This window comes from Ascidia mentula, chromosome 9 (genome assembly GCF_947561715.1).
Source record: "Ascidia mentula chromosome 9, kaAscMent1.1, whole genome shotgun sequence".
NCBI classification, from domain to species: Eukaryota; Metazoa; Chordata; class Ascidiacea; order Phlebobranchia; family Ascidiidae; genus Ascidia; species Ascidia mentula.
Window position 1 is genome coordinate 2,661,782 of NC_138574.1, and position 22,286 is coordinate 2,684,067.

General features: G+C 37.2%; 2 protein-coding genes and 1 pseudogene across 3 annotated transcripts; 1 reads left to right on the forward strand and 2 right to left on the reverse strand.

Moving 5' to 3' along the window:
- The first annotated feature begins 82 nt into the window (after nucleotides 1-82).
- Nucleotides 83-1,952, forward strand: LOC145913812 (uncharacterized; annotated as a pseudogene).
- Nucleotides 1,953-3,530: 1,578 nt separating this feature from the next.
- Nucleotides 3,531-15,641, reverse strand: LOC145914324 (protein PTHB1-like). The gene is made up of 23 exons (XM_083002133.1): nucleotides 15,445-15,641; nucleotides 15,203-15,344; nucleotides 14,846-15,024; nucleotides 14,273-14,447; nucleotides 13,766-13,844; nucleotides 13,622-13,709; nucleotides 12,977-13,202; nucleotides 12,352-12,533; nucleotides 11,937-12,016; nucleotides 11,822-11,869; nucleotides 11,470-11,572; nucleotides 10,140-10,247; nucleotides 9,854-9,994; nucleotides 9,369-9,458; nucleotides 9,153-9,310; nucleotides 8,476-8,628; nucleotides 8,025-8,210; nucleotides 7,356-7,487; nucleotides 6,445-6,556; nucleotides 5,571-5,658; nucleotides 4,892-4,965; nucleotides 4,772-4,834; nucleotides 3,531-4,501 (listed from the first exon to the last, which is right to left on the reverse strand). The coding sequence occupies exons 1-23, from the start codon at nucleotides 15,554-15,556 to the stop codon at nucleotides 4,374-4,376; spliced, it is 2,847 nt and encodes a 948-aa protein (XP_082858259.1). The 5' UTR covers nucleotides 15,557-15,641; the 3' UTR covers nucleotides 3,531-4,373.
- A 5-nt stretch (nucleotides 15,642-15,646) lies between these two features.
- LOC145914325 (nibrin-like) lies at nucleotides 15,647-18,137 on the reverse strand. Of its 2 annotated transcripts, XM_083002136.1 has the most exons (2): nucleotides 16,490-18,137; nucleotides 16,256-16,428 (listed from the first exon to the last, which is right to left on the reverse strand). In XM_083002136.1, exons 1-2 carry the CDS (start codon nucleotides 18,117-18,119, stop codon nucleotides 16,388-16,390), a joined length of 1,671 nt encoding a protein of 556 aa, XP_082858262.1. In that variant the 5' UTR covers nucleotides 18,120-18,137; the 3' UTR covers nucleotides 16,256-16,387. The 2 variants fall into 2 exon arrangements, with proteins under 2 accessions (XP_082858261.1, XP_082858262.1); XM_083002135.1 differs by having other exon boundaries at nucleotides 15,647-18,137.
- Nucleotides 18,138-22,286: the final 4,149 nt, after the last annotated feature.

The window sequence follows — 22,286 nt, forward strand, 5'->3', positions numbered from 1 at the left end:
TAATAGGTCATAGCTGCTTATTAACTATGCATGTTGATACCATTTTTTTTATTGTTGCAGATTTCTTGAGAGAGCAACTGAAATGTATGCTGTGGTTGAATTCTCCCAGCATGATGGTGTGGAAATAATTCCACAATTATGGTTGGAAAATGAGGGTCAGTGCTGCCGCTGGCCTCCATTTCAAGATAATGCAAAAATTACCAAAGCTGTAAAAAATCAAATACATGCACTTCCATCCTGGCCCAAGTATGGCATCGAAAGAATAATGTACCAAACTGGTTAGTCATAAAGTTTTTTTTTACATTTAGCCCATTTTAATGTTATTTATGCGCAGATTCGTATTTAAAAGCACGTGAGAAATTAAAGTTGGCTGAAGACTTCTCTGATCTTCAAACGGATACAGACCACACTCCAAGAGCAAAGCGTAAAAAGAGGCAAGAGGATGTTGGCATAGTTTGTATTAAAAGATAAACTGCTGCAGTGTGTGTATGCGGATACTATATATCACACCCACATATCTGTCATCACTTTAAATTGTTTATTTAGACCAGTCATCCGATATGATGATGAAGACTCTGAAGATGAATTGCCCCACCCTAAAAAGCGTTCTGCACCAGTTATTCCGCTGTTAAGGACAAGCAGTGCTGTTACAGAAAGTCAATTAAGAGAGCAACTGCTTAACAATGAAGTAGTTACCTCAGAGAGACACCGAATTTTAAGCTCATCTGATGAAACTATCCCCATCATCATCAATTGAATCGACAAGAAGGCACTTGAAAAGCAAAACTGCCCCCACACACAGAAATGCTGGTAGGCCTAATTACACAACACCCACAAGTAAGCGATTTAAATTTTTTTAAAAAAGTGTTTATAATTGGTACCTTGACATGTTTACAGCTGTTGAAAAAAAGATTCTTGCCAGTTTGGAGCAAATAAAGTTACAAATTTCAAATAACACATCTCTTATTCGATCATTAACCAATGCCAATTCACTGTCGGAGGTATTACTGCCGCCTGGAATTGAACTTCCTTTGGACAAAATGGAAACTGTAAACACTGTTGAAGAACTTTTATGTGACAGTAAAACAGAAAAACAGCTGGTAAGTTTATCATATAGTTTATAATGGTTTAGCGGCAAATAAAAACAATGCTAAACTCTCATCATCCATAATGTTGTGTGCATGCTAGACATAAAATTGTTAGTAGAGGGCAATTGTGTATTCAAATATCCAACTCTACTTTTACAGTGGCACTTCTGTTATTAAATGATGTATTTGTTGCTTGTACAAATTTAGACATCATTCCTCGGCAGCATAGGCGGAAAAGATGTGGCAAACACAACCAGAAATATCATGTGCCACCTTTTGGCGAATACTGTAGCACAACAATTTAATATGAAGGGTAAAGGTTCAAAGCGACCCTTCTTACTTCTGAAGCTGCATAGAGTTGTCCAAAGTAAGAACATAGCAAAACATAGTGGACCGAAATCTACAGAGACTGCTTTGTTAAATGTTCACCTAATATTACCAATAATTATTTTTTGTAGATGCTGTTCGGAAAAATCACCGAACAGCTACAGCAACAGGTGCTGAGATTGATGATATTATTAAAGATTGGCTGCGCTTCGCTAAAGACAGAGGTGGGGGGCGGAAAGAGAGAGAAAGAAAAAAGTTGATTAACGAGCTCAATGAAAGTGCAGGTCATTACCAGTTTGTAAAAAACTATGTAATACAATTTGTCACTTTCAACTTGCCTGTCTGCCTAATATTGTGTGCATTGGATTTGAAGTTATGTTTCATCTTGAATAATTTAAATGTAATCTCTCTGATTTCAGTAAAATAAGTACACTCAAATGTAACTATTACTCTAAGTAAGTAAATTAAACTTTTTGATTGTCAATGGATAAGTCTTGTTATTTTTTGCATTTTATTACAGACACATCTTTGCCGTGATCCCCAAAGAGACTGGGATTATTCGTTTTTAATAAATTTTGTTGCAACAATACGTTGTGTGCTGTTGTTGGCCCGTTGTAGGCAATTATGATTGTTTGCTAATGTTGGTTCGACGATGGCGAAAGTTTGAGGCATTACTGTTGATAGTTGGGGGCACGTTGGTTGTTCCAATTGATGTTCAAAGAATAGTTGGGCCGAGGTTGGTCCAAGGTTTGCGCCAACTGGCAGCCTACCATGGGCCGATGAGCAAAAACACATTACTCCAACGTTGTACCGATGAAGTTGGGCCGATTAAAACCAACCGTAAGACCAACGTAATGCCGATCAAAAAATGTTATCTGGGATTGTACGCTTCACCGTGGTTCGTCTCTGTTATTTGATACCCAACGGTTCCACGTTGACCGAAAAGTACCACTAGTCGAAATATGTGTGCCTGCTAGTTTAAACACCAGTCCAGTGCCACAGTCACCAGCTGCACTGATGAGAACTTACACGTCCTAACAGTATTTACGCCTTTCAGCAGCTTTCCATACTGTATTATATCTTATACTTTTTTGGTTATTTTCGCTTTAAAGCAGTCGTTTTGTCATAAACTCAAATTTGTGTGTACCCATGTTACGATTTAGTAATAACGCGTGGAAATTGTTACTAGCATGCAACCTGCAAATTTTACAAACAAAATGCTAAACTATGGTAAAAATCCACACCAAACAGGTCCAGCAACTCCTAACATTTACTTAGGCCACAAAGCAACCTTGCTGATGTTGCACACGATCCTTTACAGGATTTGAAAAAATCCCATGAGCGACTCATGACGTTGAACTTTTAGAATTTAACTCGTGGTGTCGGAAACGTTATTAAAAAATTTGATTTCCAGTCCAGTAGTCCATCGGGTGAAAATGCTCAGCAACCCAAAGGCTCTTGCATTGATTCCTACTTAGACACATGATACATGCATATACGGCTATTCGGCTTGTGGGTATCGCTGTGAATTGAAATTAGGTGCATATCATCTACAAATACAAAATTGAGCACGGTATGCGCTTTCGTGATTATTTTTTCTGAGCCTGCCCGAGCCAAATTTCCAAACACCGTTCAGCACCAAAAAAATAGCAGTGACAAAACAAAATTGCTTCCAATAATCCCAAAAAAAGGCATTGGTTTAGGGTTGGCTATTTAAAAGTTTTTCATTTCATAAAAAGCGGCAGAGAGTTCTGTGATAATTTTGCGAAAGTTAAATTAAACAAGCCGGCATCTCGTCTACGAGTTTAGGTCAAAATATAGTCCTGGGACAATTGCTTCAGCTATCTTTGTGGTGGCACCCTGTTTGACATTATTTCTGCCAAACGGACAAAAATATATCATGACCCGAGTCACAAGCAGTATTTTTGGAAATAAAGGGGCATTTTGAAACGTTTTGGCTTCTTTTGCGTTCGAATTCCAAAAAGACAATTTCAAGCCCAGAAACTTACTGTAATCAAACAACATGTATTCTTACCTCATAATCGCCAACTTGGCACATGTGTTGCGGATCATGGTGCGTCAAGTTTGTCAAATAACAACAAATGGCTGCTAATTGAAAAAAATGTTTTTTTGCGTTTATTTACACGAGTTCAAAATAAACTACTTCTAAATGTTACTTTGCGTAGGTACGGAACGAAACGCACAACGACAGTGGAAAAATAAAAGCAATCTCGTTTCAAACACAAGGAAAGCACAGTAAAGCATTAGGGCTTGCAACACACAGACAATCAATTGCTCTTGGGTTGCTGCACACAACAGAAAATTTTCCGACAGGATTCATGGACTTCTAGCAATTCCTAAACTTGAGTGACGAGATCCAAGTATTTTTTTTGCAGAAACACAAGAAATGTATCAAGCTACAATAGTAAAAACCGAAAATCAAAGGATTAGCACCAATTGAATACTCACGCAAGGTGTTGGTAACAACAAGAATGGGTTTTCAAACTCCATTGTCAATATGCACCAGCTTTCAAGACACTGAACTTCGGGGCAATACCAAAATACCAACCATTCGCCTTGATAAATTGCAACTCGTGATATTCTGCGAAGGAATGGGTTAAGAGGATGTTATCAATTCCAGTTCTACTGGAAGATCGAACCAGGAACGCTTGTTCAATAAAAAGGATTAACAGCATTGCTAAAGTGAGGTCATTTTGCCGACAGGAAACAAAACGCAGGCTGCGAGTTTCCGACACATTCTAAAGGCTGCATATTCCTTTTGACACGCCAGAAACTTCTTCATTTTCGGTTATTAGTGTACCTACACGTAGAACCAAGTAGTTTACAAACAGTTTTAGAGTGGAAACGTTCTAATTGCAGGCACGAGACAAACTGCATCTTCTTCAAAACTGTCGTTGGTCCCCTGCAAACAGTTTAGCTTCAGTCATTTTCCGTGTGTTACGAAAATATGTCGGTTTCTTCTTGGTACATGGGAGATTCGATATCGTCCGCCATTGAAATGCGGGGAAGCCGAACGTCCAACGGAGTTTCATAGTCAATGTGACCTCCGTTAAACAACGTGGCTCCTGCAATAAATTTGTAAATAAACATTGCATCCATACGTTTGTAAGCAGCGCGGTCATAACATTTCACTATGTGATAAATATTATCTAGTTTCTTTTTAACATTTGCCGTATAATGGCAACTTAGTTTGTCGGTGGAACAGTGGCCCGATATATGCCTGGGGTCGCGAGTTCAAATCTCACCGGGAGCTTAATTTTTATTTTCACTTGATCACTTTGTTTTAAGTTCTTTTAACAACGTTTAACGAATAAACACATTCGTATTTATTTTACCTTCGTCTTCTTCTTCCATGTTACCGTTGGGAATAGTGGAGTAATTTTGGTTGTATTTTGTGTCTAAAAAATTATAACACATCAGATATAGGTGGCTACGATGACAGAAACCGAAGTTACCGTTGTATGAGGTCGGTGGATTGTACACGGGAGGTTCTTTTACGTACGTGTCAGGTGGCAACATATCTTCGAGGCTGAAAATGATTTTTCAGTAGATAAAAAAACTGATTACAACAAATCCTTATTAAGTAGTTGCACTTTCTATATTGTTGTCCTAGGCCTAGAATATCAGCCAAAGATCGTTGTAAGATTACAAAACCAAAAAAATGGGATAAGCAAAGTGGAGCCAAAACGGGGCCTGACGGTAATGGTTGAGCTTTGCTTGGCCATAGTGTTTCCACCTTGTTTTTTCCGTAAGGTTGCACCTAGTTTGGTGCCCAACGGATTACGGTGATTGTATAGTCACCACAAAGTGGAAGTCTTTGCTTGGCCGTTTGGTCAGCAAAGTCCTCTGAAAGTCACACCAGCTGCACTGATGAGACCTTTTTAGGTCGAAACAGTGGCAATCTGTCTGCAGCTTACACAATTCACAAAAATGAGGTTCAAAGCATACTGACTTCGCTAATACAAGCATTTGTTATTTAATATTTTTTAGAAGGGGTGCACTTCTAGAAGAAGAGCCAAATTAAACTTATGCGTATTCGCGTGGTCCCTTTCAACGAACAAAACAGTTTTAAAAAACTCCTTTCGTGTGTGGAGTTGCATAGCAGCGAGAATTACAGCAATTAGTTGGGCCTACTTCGCGTAAAGTGGTTCCGACGATTCCAATTCGGCGTCAAAACCGTCGTCGAAAAACGAATTCTTCTCGCTGGTTGGTTTCGATGGAACTGCAAAGTTCAATGGAACCACGATAAAAACAACGGATAAATCGTTGCACATCCAATAACTGCACTTGTATCATATCAATCAGATTGGAGAGATTTTGCTACTGTATTGTATAATGCATAAAGATGTCGTTGCAGATGTCCAATTGCTTGCTGAGGTTTCATAAAATTTAATGGATGGTTCTTTAATGCAAGACTTCTTAAACTTTTCGGGTCACGGTGCAGTTTTATCGTCTTAATTTGTTCACGATACGCCAGGTTTTTAAGTCAGTGTAAGTGAATCTATATATTGATGTAATATCTTAATTCCAAGTACCGGTATGGCCCTGCACCATTTCTTCGCTAGTGTCATAAAGGAAAGGCCTGATTACAACAACAATTGCAGCTGTATAACATACAAGCGCTTGCAATTAATTTTTATGTTTCACACAAAACTCTGCGTTATTGACATGTTTGTAGCACAGACAACGAGCCATGGCGTACCGCGGTACGACCACAAACCGACTAGTTTTTAAAAACCTGAATAAGTTGTTATTTTTTATGTTAATACAGTTAAATATTCGCTACAGCCAGTCCAGACGGTATGGATAGACAGCATTTATATGACCACGAAATTCCATTGTGACGCGAGAAAAGCACTGAGAAATGGTATAGTATTGCAATGAACATTCTTGTTGCAGTTGTACGTATACGACTGTGGCACAGTTTAATTTGTTTTAAAATTGATTTTCGCATTTTAAAGAATTTATTTTTGACAAATTCCAACCGTCCACAATTAAGTGCACTCACATTCTTTGTGTTTCTCCTTTATTTTCCGGTTTGGGGGTTTTGAGGTTGTAGAAGTTGGCAGACGAGCTCCCTTGGCAAGTTTGTCCAATAAACTCATCAGGTGTTTCTTTAACTGCACACACACATATGTTTAACAGATCAACGAACCTTATTCCGATATACATCAGTGCTCAAATACAACATACATTGTTTTGGCAAATCGCGGTCCTCTAGATGGAGTTTTGTTTTCAGGTATTGCAATATTAACGCGAGTTTATTTCCAATAACACCGGTTGAAGTCAACGTCCGCTACACAATGCACAAAATCTGATCGGGATTTCTTACCCAGGGTAACCGGGTTCGAATCCCAGTGCGGCAAAAAAACTGTTTCAATAATTTGTTCCACTGGGCAACCAAATCTAATATTCACATGGTAATCGACACTGGTGTGACTAAATCTATAGTGACTTACAACATCAAAAAACAAATTTCTCGCTAATCTGCGTATTTCTGGTTGTACACAAAAGCGATAATATGTTTTCTAGGAGCTGCAACTGAGCCTCTGTTTCGACCTAATTTCGACCCATTAAGTCTTCGCATGACCGTTTGGTCGGCAAGACTGTCGTATTGTCACCGCAAAACTGCATTGGTGAGACCTAATAGCTCACAACAGTGGCTCAATATGCATTTTACCTACAATATATTTTAAACAAATCACCCAGAAAATGGCCCTGTTAATTTCTTTCACTTAATTAAGTTTAAATCAGACTTAACAGAAAACAAGTCTTTGCTTGGCCGTTTGGTCAGCAAAGTCGTCAGATAGTCACACCAGCTGCACTGATGAGACCGCATAGGACGAAACAGTGGCCATCTGTCTACAGCTTACACAGTTAACAGAAGTGAAAAGCAGTAGAAGGGGATCAGGTTCTAACCTTATTTGTGTCTTGGGGGAGTTCCAATCCATGTTGACCGTAACTGAAGTTTGGTTCCCTGACTCCTGTCTTGGATGACATAGAAGTCCGGAGGAGAGAAGTGATCCCTGCGTCCACCATTTCTTCCCATCCCTGAATCGATAAAAGATGAGGATCAAAGCACTGGTGGAGGATTACTAGATTTAGTTAAGTTGTAAAACCCTATTTTGTCACTTAAAGTTTATTTGCCAATGTGAATTTCAAGTAATTTTGTATTTAAACCAAACTGATGACGACATGAGTTGTTGCTGAAACACAAATAAATTAATAATTCATACTTCAATCCAAATTCAATTTTTTTTCAAAACTGCCCTAGTATTAAACCAAGCAAAAACAAGCCCAAAGGTTGTGCACGCTATTTTTTTGTTCACGCAGGAATTCAAAGCCAGGATTTCTTTCAATGGCCTTTTTTCAATTGCCCGTCCCAGTGTACGCCTTTATACTGTTATATACACTGTGGCCGTGACCGTGCAGCGACACCAGGTGGTCACACATACATTGCAGAAAACCATACAAAATATTTTTCCGCTTACACAAAAAACTACATTTTGTTTGAAGTAAAAATTTGCCTGCCACTTATTCCAAACCTTGTTGGTGCAAAAAATGCAATTGTCAGAGTTATTGCCTCACCATATTGTTCTTATTGTAGGTATGGTCGACACACAAAACCGATGATAAAGTGTCTTGTTCCGCTTCGCTCAATTCCCTCCACACCGTACAAAGCAGTATTAAAAGTCTGGTACCTGAACTCAAACTACACGAACATTTCTTCAAAGCTTCCTCGTTCTCGGTGAGTGCGTCGGCCACCGCCAAAATCTTAACACAGATTAATTGCAGAAAAACCTCAAAAATATTAAGTATTATAAGTACAAGTTATGCTTTTTTAGTAAGTGCAAAAAGTGGTATTTTGGGTAATAATTTCTCCATAATAACACAGCAAGCTACAAAAGCAGCAGAAATCCGGATGATCGAAATCATTTAACTACAAAAAAACAATCCTTTATATCCAGTTGGACACTAATATCTCCAGGAAAACCTCGAGATCTTGAATACTTTGCATTTATTCATTTCCTTACTGTACCTGGGTGTGCGTTCCCTCAAGTAAAGTATCAAGGCAGTTAAGTGGAGCGGGCGTCTTGTCTTTAAATCTTGACAGCAGGCGACGTTGTATAGCTCGGTATTGCAGAGCGCGTTGCTCCAATACAAGGCGAATCTCCTCTCTCGTCACCCGAAGCTGAAAAACATCAATTGTGAGTTTTATACCGATGTATGTACTATATTTTAGGGTTAGATACGATTACGTCAAGTCGATGTATGCACTCTGGGCGAATATTTTATGTGTTCATACTTAAAAACAATTCCATCGCTGTGAAATATTGACAATTTGCTGTTTTTTCGTTTTTTTTTTCAAACTTGACAACTGTAATATTCGTACGTTAAGTACAGAAGTATTTTTGATACCTTCGTTGCCACAGTTCTTATACACTTTACATGAAACTGTGACAGTAGAGGATTTTAGAAACACCCACAGACCAATCTACTGCAAATATCACTGGTTCTATACGTTTTAGTTGAGTATGCCATTCATAATGGACGTGGACTTCACCAAACCAATTTCCATCCTAAGATATTTACGGACAGTTTCATCCTTAAACGTTAAACAAACATGTGTAGGTAATATTACATAGGGATGTAACCTGTAACATACTCCCAAGTGGAACTCACAGCACGAAACAATGTAGAAGAGATGTTCATTACCTGATAATGAAGGTCAATTAGGTGCATGTATTCATCCAATGCCGGCTGATCCTGTATTGTAATGTGTATATCAGGTCGCATCAATTTCAACCGCGAAACCAACTCTGACGTAATCAACCATAATCCGTCATACGAATCACACTGTATACGATAACGGTCTGTGGAAGAAAAAAAGTGGTTATGTGCTTTGACAATTCGGGTGATTTTTCGACGTACTTGATGATTTCGACGTTAGAATCGTAGCTGTAGGGCCGCTGTAGTATTCGAACCCAATGCAATGTGGACCGCTGGAATCGCACGAAAAATCTGGGCAAAATGGAAAAGTTATTCGAACTGAATACTGTACTGTGGCGATGTTCATTGAGGCGCCAATAAATACAACTCCATTGGCAGTTTAACGAGCAGCATAAAAACGAGATGTATGTAAAAATATAGGCACATGTCACGGTTTGCTGAACACGCAGTAGTCAATACTATACGTGAATTTTGAAAAAAAACATGAATTTTGATTATCGGAATTATTTGGCCGCCATCACTTCTGTTTTAGTAGCTAGCTATATATTTAAAAACATAGTTTATTCTTACAACTTTACAACAACCTAAATCACCAAATACAACATAAAGCTGTACTAACTTACCAAATATAGAGTCTTTATTTAACTGCAGTTTGATTATAGCAAGAGTATCAGAAAAAAACTAACCGCTAAAAATTTCCATCAAATTCACGCAGGCAATATTGCTCTCCAGCGTCACCCTGTGGTCCAATTTTTTTACCGGTGCTGAATTTTTCGCCACGAGAGTTAAAGGAAGTTCAATCGTTGTCATGGCGACTTTAGGAACGCCTGCAAAACAACTCAAGATAAAGAGAAATACAACGACTCATATAATAACGTTAACAATGAGCATATGCATTCTTTTTGACTCTAGCGTGAATACAATGAAAAATCAATGACAGTGCGCGACGAATTTTAAATGTTTTTTTTGTACCTGACGCTTGTTGGTAATGAACGGTGACATTCTGCGTGAGACGAGAAGGCACAAAATCCTGTTGGAGGAAAAACGACGGCCTTACTGATGGCGGATGCTCACTGTCAGCTTAAAACATTAAAATAAAACAAACTTAACATTTTTCAACAACCATGAGGTTTTCAGGCTTGGCAGCCCAGGCAATGCAGCCCAGCTGGATCAGCCACTTTTTCCTGACAAGTCGGAACAAGATTTGAACAATCAAGCTCCCGGTGAGGTTTGAACTCACGACCCTGGGCTAACCAGGCCCAACGCTCTACCAACTGAGCTACAGGAGCTCAGTGGTTTCACGGGGTATATTGTGGCCAAGGTACACTGGTGCGCAAGCGCACAACTTGCCAGGCAACCTTCACATATACGTAGGGGATCTCTACCACCGTATCAGATGACGCAGTAATATTTCATGCAATGGCATGATAGGCAGGATCGCCCCACTGCGCAGGTCCTTGCTTGGCGATCACAGCTAACGTATCGCGATCATGATACGCAGTGGGGCGATTGATTTTTCAAATCTTGTTCCGACTTGTCAGGAAAAAGTGGCTGATCCAGCTGGGCTGCATTGCCTGGGCAGCCAAGCCTGAAAACCTCATGATCGCGATACGTTAGCTGTGATCGCCAAGCAAGGACCTGCGCAGTGGGGCGATCCTGCCTATCATGCCATTGCATGAAATATTACTGCGTCATTTTTCAACAATCAATCATTTGTAATTAAATATCCAGTTGTGGAAGATATGAAAGATTAATCTCTAAGTGGAATAAAACATCATGTACAAGTGTGTATGACTTGTAGAATATTTGCATCTTGTGGAAATTTAGGGCCCTCTTTTATAAACATACACAGAAATAAATTTAATATTTTTGTACCAAACATGTCACAAGTTCATTGTACAAATTGAACATCGAAGCTTGAATGAAAAAAACTCAAAGTGATCCAACATAAAAGTAAGTTTTAGTGACTTCAATTACATGATTATCGCAAGTCAAATTTCAAAAGAACTTCTCACACAAGTAGTGTCTACTTTGTTATAAAGACTGCGATGTGAAATTGTGAATGGATTATCTCAAACAGTTCACACATAAGAGTTTCACGCGTCCTTTGACTTTAGGAGTAGGTCGCTTAAAAAAGAAATATAATTAACTTAACACTAAGAATATAAATGACAAATACACATAAAAGCCACACTTGAGACTACTTCACCAACAAATCTCTCCGTAAACTGTGGTATTTTAAAAAATGAGTGGGGCTTATAGGAACCAATAACCCATAGAACTCGACGACAAATCCACTTACAAAGTGCTTGAAGCGAAAGTTGGTGAAGAGTGCATTGGATTGCTGGGTTTCTCTCAATCGACAATTGAACATTGGTGACACGTCGAGCGACTTTTAATGAAACCTAAAAATACAATAATGCTGAGAGTTGAAAACAAACTGGAACTGGTTTATAATTAATTGACCTAAAGCATGTAAAGTAATAAATAAACATCTTAACAATTTTTTTAAGACCAAATTTGGGCTGCAATCCAGTTTTTAAAGGAATAGTTTTTTAGACAAAAAATTTTATTATTCCACACAATACACACCAGATAACATAATCATAATTTAGCAACTATGCTCACAATCTACACGTTGGAAAAGAAATTACCTGAACTGATATCGAAGGAATTTCAGGTCCCGAGTACTTTGACGCTGCCTAAATTACAATAAAGACAAATCAGACCAAACCAAATACCTTGTAATGTTATGCAACCAAAACCTACAGATTTTTTGTCCAGGTTTTTCGGAACTTGGACAGAAACTTGCAGGTCATCTGTTTCTTTTTGAGATATTATGTTATCACCTGTTACAAACAAACAAATAAACCTACTCATTTTAACAATATTTTGTGTTATTGTCAAACTTTTTTGCACAAATGTGTATTTCCAAGTATTAAATCTGTTGGTCTTTTTAAGAGACAAATATATTTCCCAAAAGCCAGCTGATTTTAACAGGAAATAAGCATTTCCATGCGTACTGACCTGGTTATTAACCATAACCATGTTAAACTTGGTGACCCTTTTGTAAAATTTACTGGATAGAAACTTATAATAAACATTTTTGTAAATAAAAAAAAATATTTTTCAAATTTACAATTTGTTTCTGGTGTAAATGTCCATGAACTAATCACTTCCTTACCCTGTGTAGATTGCACCTCCAGTATTTTCCGGTTAAGTTTGTTTAGCTTCTCATCGAGGGTGTTGATGTCAACTTCACGTTGTTTGGATCTCGGTAAACTGAACATGGTGGGTGCCGTGCCAAGGTAAAAACACGAGACTTGACAGCAGTCATTCATCAATACGAGCATACCATGTACATCCCTAAAATTCCAAATTTCAAGATTTTGTATGGTGCCTTTTAGAAGGGGCAGTTTGTAGTTTATTTTACGTACATTCTTACATTTGAGTTGGTTATTAAACTGCGTTATTTGTGTTTTTAGTAATACCGATGATGTCTGCAAGCATGGTGAAATATATGCACATATATATACATCCAGGAAAAATGATAAACAAGCGACTTAGGACGATTTACAGGACTTGTTCAAAAAATTTTCAGAGTTCAACAGAGTCTTCGTTGGCCAAAAAGATAACAACATAAAAATAAGCTTTATGCTCATGTATTATACAACTTTACTGTCCCCTAATATGATACCTGGAGTACATTTATATGACTTGTTCTACACAAAATGCCGAGTCAAATCACCAAAAAAATACCCAAATTATACAAATGGAAAAAAGCAAACACAATCAACAGAAAACCTTACTTAAAATCTCCTACGTCCATGCACACTGGTAACATTCTCAATTTTGCAGCCCATTTTAGTGTTACACCATCATAAACCAGCAGTTGTTGAGAATGAGTGCAGATAACGGTTCGCACCAAAGTTTCTTCGTCGACAGTTTGGGTTTTGAAACAGGCAACGTTGTATTCAAACTTCTTCATGAACTGTAGTTTTCCAGACTCTTCCAAACAGAACAAGGCCCGTTCACCTAAGAAGAGTTAAAAAACTTCAACAAGAGGAATGTTAGACCTGTCTTACATCTCTAACAAAATCTTAAAACTTTTTAAGTAAGCATAATATAACATCACATAAACAGTATTTTAGGGCAATCAATTTTTCTATTGTTTGCAATAAACTAGCTGATCCCAATCTGGAACATCTTGTTGCAAACAATTTAATTAACATGATAAGCAAAGTGGAGCCAATAATATGCAATAACATTACTTAAGTTGGGTGCAAAATACAAAGTTGATAACTTGAAATAGAAAAGGCAAAGCTAATATGCTATTGATAACATGTTAGCTTCGGCTTTTCTATTTCAAGTAGTTACTGAAGTTATTTCTCACCAACACTTTTCTTCAGAAAATATAAATTTAACAACAAAATCGACCAAAAAAATCAACTTACCGAGTACAACTATAACAGATGTTCCCGAGGCAAGTTGCAACACAACAATATCCAGAACAGTTTCTCCCAAATTAAATTTCCAATCAACCTACAAGCACAAGAATTACCCTTCTATACAAAGTTCATTATCACACACAAACTTACATTTATTTTTTTTCCGCTGCTCATGGTTTGACTTTCTTCTTTTTTCCCCGAATCTGTAGCAACCGCCAGAACTTGGTAACTGTGTACAAAATATTGTACAGTATTTGTAAAACATCCTAAATCTTTTGTGACATATCATTAAATCCCCTATTGGAATAAGTAAAATACAAACATACTTTTTTCAAAGACTCTTTTTCAAAAGGCATTTCGTGTGCACTTTGACATAGTATTTGTATTTTGGTCATGGGAATCATTCCCTATTTTGTTACATTTACTGTGGTGGTTTCCATCTTATATAGTTTATAACACAAGCAGCATGGAAATGTTTTTTTTCTGCAGGCTAAACTGATACCTTTAGCATGCCCTGCACACACCTGAAAGCCTGTCAAATATAACTAACCTAGCAGGAGCTCCTGTATATGTACATTTCCATGCTACTTCAGATTTTTCACATAACATAATAACTTTTTAAAAAATCCACAAGGTTGTATACTGACAAAATCTCACCTATATGACTCAAGAAATAGACTTGAGGAAGCAGTTAAGAAGGAATCAGTTCTTGGATTATATGCAAGAGGTCCAGGCAGCAAAAATCCAGGCAGAAATCGAGTGAAAGTAAATGTTTCGTGTTCAAATATCGACAGGGCTCCATCAATAGACTGAACACATATGAAATCCTGGTCTACAAACAAGTACAAATAAGTATATTGGGAATTTCTTGTTGAAGTCAAGATTGAATGCTTGAGTTTAATATTTTCTTACTGTTTTTTTTTCATTATAATACTTTAAAAACCCTTTAATAATCAGAGTTGTCCTAGAAAATACCAAATTGCTTATTTCTTGAAATGTTTTTTTCTATTATTTTGCAGATTTTTGGTTATCACATAGCACACTGTTATTAACGTTTTAAGATGTATTTCCTTTTCAATATAATTTAAATGAGCCTTCAAAACTGGGAAATTAGACTGAAAGAAACCATAATTTTGATCTGCAACATCACCAAATATCAGCTTGATTTTTATGGCCTGATGGCTGATGATAACCCTGGCATTACTGATTTTGCTCGAGGTTTAAACTCACTTTGGACGCCACCAAAGGGACCGTAAGTCATATTTGCTGCCGTACGATCAAGCTTGTGCTGATAAACCTTCTCCATCTTGTATTGGTGTCCGTGGTCGATTGCTCCTTCTGCCATAGAAACTTTATACACAACTAGAAGTCGAGGATGAAGAACTGCTAAATGCAGATCTGATGACACACTGTAAGCGAAAAATGTCATTTCGACAACAGGAATCAGCACACTAAAATAACATAGCAATGAATAAATTTTATGCTTTGGTGTCATATGTATCTTTGGCATGTACAATTTTGCCTTATGATCAATAACATTTAAAGCTAAATGTTATACTTAAAATAGGTCTCTGTAAGGTCACTTACGACATAAAACGACCAGCGGCCAATTGCAGAATTGGCAACTGTAGATTCATCTCCAGCAACACATCATGTGCTTGATGAGCCGAGCCACCAGAGGGAGCATAAATGTGCAGGGTTCCTTGGTAGGATCCTGTTATTACTTTACCTGTAAATTTTAAATTTGATTCAAAAATTACTTCATTTTGAGACTTTCTAACACCTGGCTCGAATAAAACTTTACAGCAAAACAATAAACAGTATCTTACTGAGTTTGTCAGAAGAATTGTCAATGTTTTCTACACAAAGGCATCCATGACCGCATTCTTCTCCAAATGTCTGTTTGTCAGTCCACCATTCGTTAGTTTGGAACAAGGACATGGTTTTGCATCTGAATGGATTATTCCATCACAAAACAAAGCAATCACTCCACGAGTTTGTGGACCACAACAGTTCTAACCTATTATAAACCTGCAAAAGTGTGGAACAGTTTTTCAATACAAAATAACCAATTATTGCATAAAAAGCAAGGAATCGTGTTAACATGGAACTTACGCATAATGAAACACTTTTGTTTTGTGGTACAGTAATGAAATATGTAGAACAGTCTTTAAGCATGTCAAAATGATTCAATTGAAAAAGCAGTTTTATGTTTTATGTCAAAAGCTATGGCAATGACAGGGAATCATACAAAAAAAAACATAACACATTACTTATTTTGTTGGCAAGAAATTACTGCAAGACAGAAAAATAATTGTTAATTAACAACTATTGCATTGTTTAAGATTTTTGCATGATCAGCAAGTCAATTATAATTTTGTTTTTTCCATATTCATCTTCTTAAACGTCTAAATGGATTTGAATCCTGACTTTGTTGGGACTCTTCCTGGGACTGCCCAAACGCCCAGTCATCAATTACGTAATCATTTTCAATACGATTGTCATGTCTATAAAGATCATTTCCACCAATAATCTTCGGGGGCTGAACTGACTCCGCTGTGTTAGTCTGTGAACCACTATTATAATACAGAGGAAACACTTTCCTAAACTTTTTGAAGTTCTTTATGCCAGTGGCATCACCTGGCAGTAACTGTTGTTTGTTTTTTTGTTTTTTAACGACAAGCGACACATAATTAATTTTTGTGAGATCTTTAAATGGCAACTCTGGATCCAAATTTGCAGTCTCACTTTTTACATGATGGTCTTGTGAATTTACCCAATGTTGTGATGTTTGTGTGTCGACAGGTTGGCTCCTAGAAACCGAACTTTGGATATCATCAATTGGCTCAGATTTTACGGAGTTTTTGACAATACCTTCCATTTCCATTGGCGTAGGAGGTACTACAGTTATTGAATCCTGAACAGGAATCTGTGGTTCTCTAAGATGTTTTGCTGTGCTGGGAGATTCCTTGATATTTCTTGTCGTCGACGCTTTATCTGCCAAAGGCTGTTTTTCAGTGTCAGCAGCACGACTTACATTAGTTTCCTCAATAGTATTTGTGTTTGTCCACAAACTGTCATCAGCTATACAGCTATCAGGAAGATCATCCATGTTATCATCTGACTCTTCCACAACATTAACAACATCTTCCTTAGGTGCCTCAACCACAATAGGCTTACTTTTATTTTCCGCTATAGGGATCTTTTCTACAGCTTTCTTCTTCTTGGGAGCAGGTTTAGGCTTCTTACTTTTAAGGTTTAAATCGAAGAGACCTTCTTCATCACTGCTTGTTTTAGCCAGTTTTCTTGGTGCAGCATCACTTTCTTGCTCTATATCCAAATGTCTCTTCCTTGGGCCTCGTTTTTCAACATTTGTCGCTGGTATTTCAATAACCTCAGTCGAGTCTACATCTACTGTTTCTGGAACAAGACTGCTGGACGTGCAAGGCATTTCATCAGCCTTTAAGCTTTTTCCCATCTCAATTGTTTGCGCATTAAATTGTGATAAACTAGAGCTTGTGAATGTCCCATCAGGAGGAAGGTCAAATTTAGGGTTGCAATACATTTCTGTGGAGCAGTAGAGCAATGCAAGGCCAACTTCAAACTCCTGAATGAACCTCAAACCAACTTCAATCATCTTTTCCTGTAATTGCCCGTATAGTGTATCTCCCATGGAATCCTGAGCCTCAGCACCACATACCACTAAAGTATCTTTTATGGGCATCATTTTCAGGTTAAGATTAGAAACTTGAGTAAGTTTCGTTGTGGCCCCAGCAAGACTACAAGTATTACTGAGTCGAGTGAATTGCTTTTTACTCAAAAACACAAAGGTTTTCCCAGAAAACAAAGTAACTCTTTTCTTGTCTTGGGCAAAGGAGCATTCATTTTTATTCAGTCCTTCATCAGCTATATTAGGAATGTAGTCCTTGCATAATGGTGCAGTTGAATTTACTTTAATAGCTTCGGTAAAAGCCCTAAAATATGCACAGGTGACAATAGGGCAGTTACATGCAAGAGCTTGTGTCACTTTTATGTTGAGAACTATTTCCTTCATAGCAAGGTGGGTGACGTCCTTTGACCAGTTACTGATCACAACTCCATTCAGACTTGCCACATGTTGTTGCAATTCAGTTTTCTCTGCTCTGTCAAGTTTTGAGTGCAAGACCATTATTTTTGTGCAAGAAACACGAAACAGAGATTTTAAAACACCAATTCTTACAACATCCTTGCTGTTTAAAACCACTTCACCTTGCAGTCTAGTGAAATCAATGCTCGAAATATCAGCACTTTCACTTATATTCTTGGCATAAAATGTTCCATACTTGGAAAAATCCTTAATGCACAAACCTTGTGCATTTCCGGTAATTTCTATTGTACAATGTTTTCTGCTTACTGAGGAATCGTTTTCAACGTTGATATCTGCTCCTTTTCGTCCACAAGTATAAACCTTGCTGGCAATAAGATTCACGCTTTTTTCAGTCAAGACAGATTTCAAAACCCACATTTTCTTAACATTATGTAATCACATCTACATAACGATACGCAATGTATATAATGTTAAAATAAAGTATTATAAAGTCACAGATTTTCTAGCTGTCAGTGCATAAACATTAATAACTACAAGAAACTTTACTCGTTTTCTGCACGTTTAAGTTCAGCTTGTGGCAACTGGCAACCAAAACATTCCTACAAAACTTACTTTTACGGAACACAAACACTAACGCAGAGAAACGTAGTTATTTTGGGAGCCATTGCACGATTAATTTAAAAAATAACACTGCCAAAAAAATACATGAAAAACATCAATATTCTGGTAATCTCAACAACGTAATTTTTCGATTGTTGTTTAATCCTGTAGTCTTTAACCTTTTCTCCAGCTGAAGGGATACATATTTACCACAAAAGCGAAACTAATAGGACAGAAGTTTTTGTAACAAGTTTTTTTTTCACAAGAGGTACACTGTGGTGCTACGAAACATTTCCATTCCACTTTCGTGAAAATTTAAAAATTGCGATAACACAAGAGTTTTCAACACAACAAGGTAATGCAAATATGGTTCACATGTGTTAGTTGCTAAAAGTTTTTCCTTTTCCATGAAAAAAAACAAGATAGCCCGTACAATGCTAGAGAACTTCATGCAAACGTTTCGATTGTTTTCTACAATCATTTTCAATGCAAATGAAGGCGAACCGGCAAAACGGTACGGTGAAGTTGCGAAGTTATAGAGAAAGGCGGGGAATTAAATGAGCGCAATTGTTAAGATTAGAGCCGGTCGGAGTTGCCTGTGGTAGTGATAAAAGGAAGGGTAAAAACAAATAAAAGGATGAAGTTCTCTAGCATTTTATGGGCTATCTTGTTTATATTAAAGATTATATTACTTTATTATGGTGGGCAACTATAGTAATGATCACGACAACGCCCGAACAAATATGGCAAGCTGCGAAACTCTGAGCGTCGACTTGAGCACACATTGTCTTCTTAACTATTGAGCTTCGTAAAATTTAGGATCTCATAAAAGCTGGTTGGTACCTAAAATTGGTACCCAACGGACGACGGTAACTGTTAAGTATCACAAGGTAGAAAAATGTAGGCCTTATAGCTAGTCAACCTGCTAGTTCAGAGCGACAGTTGCCAGTTGACTGGTAAAGACCTTGTACGTTGAAATAATGTGTGCCGTCTGCAGTAAAACCTATGGTTTATGTTCACGTAAATGCGAAAGTTTATTTGTAGACTATGATTTCATGAAGTCGAACATTTAGTTGATAATATAGATGGCCATTTAGCAAACCAAGAGATAATGACTCTTTTTCAAAAGTCTGGTTTTACTCTAGGACTACAGGAATGCACAGTGATGTACGGAATAAACACCCTCGAATTAAGCTCAAGATAATAATGAAGCCATGTTTATTTTGCGCAAAAACACTGCAACGTAAATGAACTCTACTGTCAAAAGTTACAATGGCATGGACACCGATAAAACCTCAGAGGTTATCGAGTCAGGTGCCCACGATCTATGCTACAAGCAGAACAAAATATATTGCTTTAAAATAAGGAGGCCTGAAAACTATATTTTATTTACAAGCCAAGAGCTTAGACGGTTTTGTTTAGCAGTGCGACGGCGAACTGAAGTGTTTTTTTGTGTAATGATGTTATTAATGAGTGATTTGCCGATATACGTACTGGCTTAAATTTTTGAGTTCCTTATTACTAATTTTACCTTTACTAATTTTATGGTGGTTTCACAAAAAAGATTATATTAAAATCATCGAAAAAATCTTATGCCTTATTGGCCACAGTCTTAAAAAAGAAAACTTAACAATATAAGTTTTCACGTTAAATTTCAGGTCGACTTGTTGTTCGTAGGTCAGTTTGCTTTGTTTATCGTCATGTCACTAAGCGATATTTTCTCCAAAGAGGATCTTTGGTCACGTCACAATATTACGCCATTGTGGGAAACTACTCGAGCTTTTGTCAATAGAGCAATGCTAGCATCAAGTGTATTTTTACTCTGCAAATCTGGCAATGAGGCATTGAGGTGTCTTCCTCTCAACAGCAATGATATTCCATCGTTTACAAAAGCCGAAATGTTGTTTGTAAATAAAAAATGTAAAGAGTACGGCAACTTTTTTCTACTTAACTTGTGGTGGATAATAATGCTTATATCTGTCTACCTTTTTGGAATAATGCACGTTTGGGAGCATCTTCCTGTAGTCAAAAATAAAGTCGCCAAATTCAGAAAAGTGTTTGACATTGTGTCTAATTTTGGAGATTCAGTTGATGATCTGGTCATGCTGGTTACAACTCCTAATACGTCAGACACATCAGAAATGGAGGGGAATAGAAGAACCGAGGGTCGAAAGATTGTGAAAGCTTTGTTTAAACAACCAGAACAAAATAGTTTTTGGGAACCTGAACAGGAAATCTTGATAGAAAATATCCACAAGAATATTGTGCAAGAATTCTATGCATTTCCTTCCCTTGATATCAGTGCGACAAACGGGACGGATGAAGACTTTCAATTGACATATGTAAAAAAACGGGCAAAATGTCACGTTAAATGAAATCATGGACATAAATAATCTTTTTGCTTATCTCCCATTACAAGACAAGAAGCATTTGGAAGTTTGGGAAGAAGATATGTCTCTAAAGCTGGGAATTCTAACATCAAAAATACTTCTTGGAAGTAAAATTCCAGACATTTTGAAACTGGACTCAACACCTTCTGACATTTTGCGTAGACTTAATGACGAATGGTCAACTGAATTTACCCACATGCCTGCAAATAGGTGTGACACTTTATGTCAATTATTTTCACTTCGACAAATTGAGAATCTACGTAAACTAAAAGAGGGAAGCATGAACCTACATACAGAATGCAAAAGAATTCTTAAAGACATCCAAGCCGACGCAATGTCAAAATTACTTCTGTTGCGAAATAAAGAGGAGAGAGAAAGTTTACAAAAAATTCGATGTTTTGATATTGGTTCTCACGAAATATCGCAACACCGGAAGAACGCAGTCAGAGATTACACAGAAAATCGCAAAAATGTGGAAGCAGGAAAACTACGCCTTGTATTTCAGTTGCAAGTTCCTCCAAGGGATAACTTTCTCATTGGACAACACCAAGACCACCAAGAAAAACTGTCTAATCTTATATACTCTGTTACGAGGAATCGGGTTTTAAGTCTTCTTGAATTTTGCCACCCCAAGAACAGCTGAATCAACTTTTTAAATACAGTGAAACACCAGGTCCATCAAGTGACAATTTAAATTTGATAGACAACATTCGAATTGTGGATGGCTGCAAACAGCTTCTTGCACTGCAACAGATTGTCATAGCTGACCAGCTTGCAAAGGAGCTGGACCAAACTAATTATCAAAATAAAAAAGCCCATGCTATTTCATCAAACCGTTTATCAAAGTTAAACTTAAAAATCATGTACTTTGCAAGAAATTTTTATTGTTTAGTTATTTCTTTGGCTGGTTTTAGTTATTTCTCAAAATTTTTATTTCAAACCGATGCTGCAGAGTTCATATGCAACAACTCCTACACATGTATCTACCATTCTTTCGCAACAACAACTATGTTTGTCGCTACATATGCATGTTTAATGTTCATTCAAGCATATTTCTCTCTGGTGTCTCTGGTTGAAATGTGGTTTCAAAAAGGCATATCCGAAATCAGGTTTCTTCTCTGACTTTATGAGAAGAGCGGAGAAACGAGAAATGTAAAAGTTTTCAAAACAATTCAAACCGGTATTGAAGACAATGTTCGTGTCATAGTTTTACTTACTTCAAGGGTTACTTCAAAACATGATTTCAGCGACACATGCTAACGACATACATTTTTTTCAATTCTACATGGAAATTGCAAACAAAGATATAAGGAAATTTTTGAGCAGTGATTTTGCTCGATTTAACACTAATATGGAAGTTGGTAAAACAATATCTCTATTGAAGCGCCTAAAAACCAAGCCGTTGCAAAAACCTAAAAAAAGGAACGCATTTCTTCGTTTCTTGTGCTCTATTTTAATGATTGACACAAATTCCTATGAAAGATATGAACTATTATAGTTTCTCCCCAAATATTGCATGCTTGTATATTTCCTGTGTGCATTAATGTGTGTTGTTCATCCCACAACTGATGTATGTATATGTTTTGTGCTTTGT

Excerpts from the sequence above, each read along its gene's own strand:
- LOC145914324 (XM_083002133.1), bottom strand. The coding sequence starts at position 15,556 with ATGTCCTTGTTCCAAACTAACGAATGGTGGACTGACAAACAGACATTT. Across the intron at positions 12,017-12,351 it reads GGAGGTGCAATCTACACAGG|GTGATAACATAATATCTCAA; the intron begins GTAAGGAAGTGA and ends TGTTTGTAACAG. Across the intron at positions 4,502-4,771 it reads CATGGAAGAAGAAGACGAAG|GAGCCACGTTGTTTAACGGA; the intron begins GTAAAATAAATA and ends AATTTATTGCAG.
- LOC145914325 (XM_083002135.1), bottom strand. The coding sequence starts at position 18,119 with ATGTGGGTTTTGAAATCTGTCTTGACTGAAAAAAGCGTGAATCTTATT.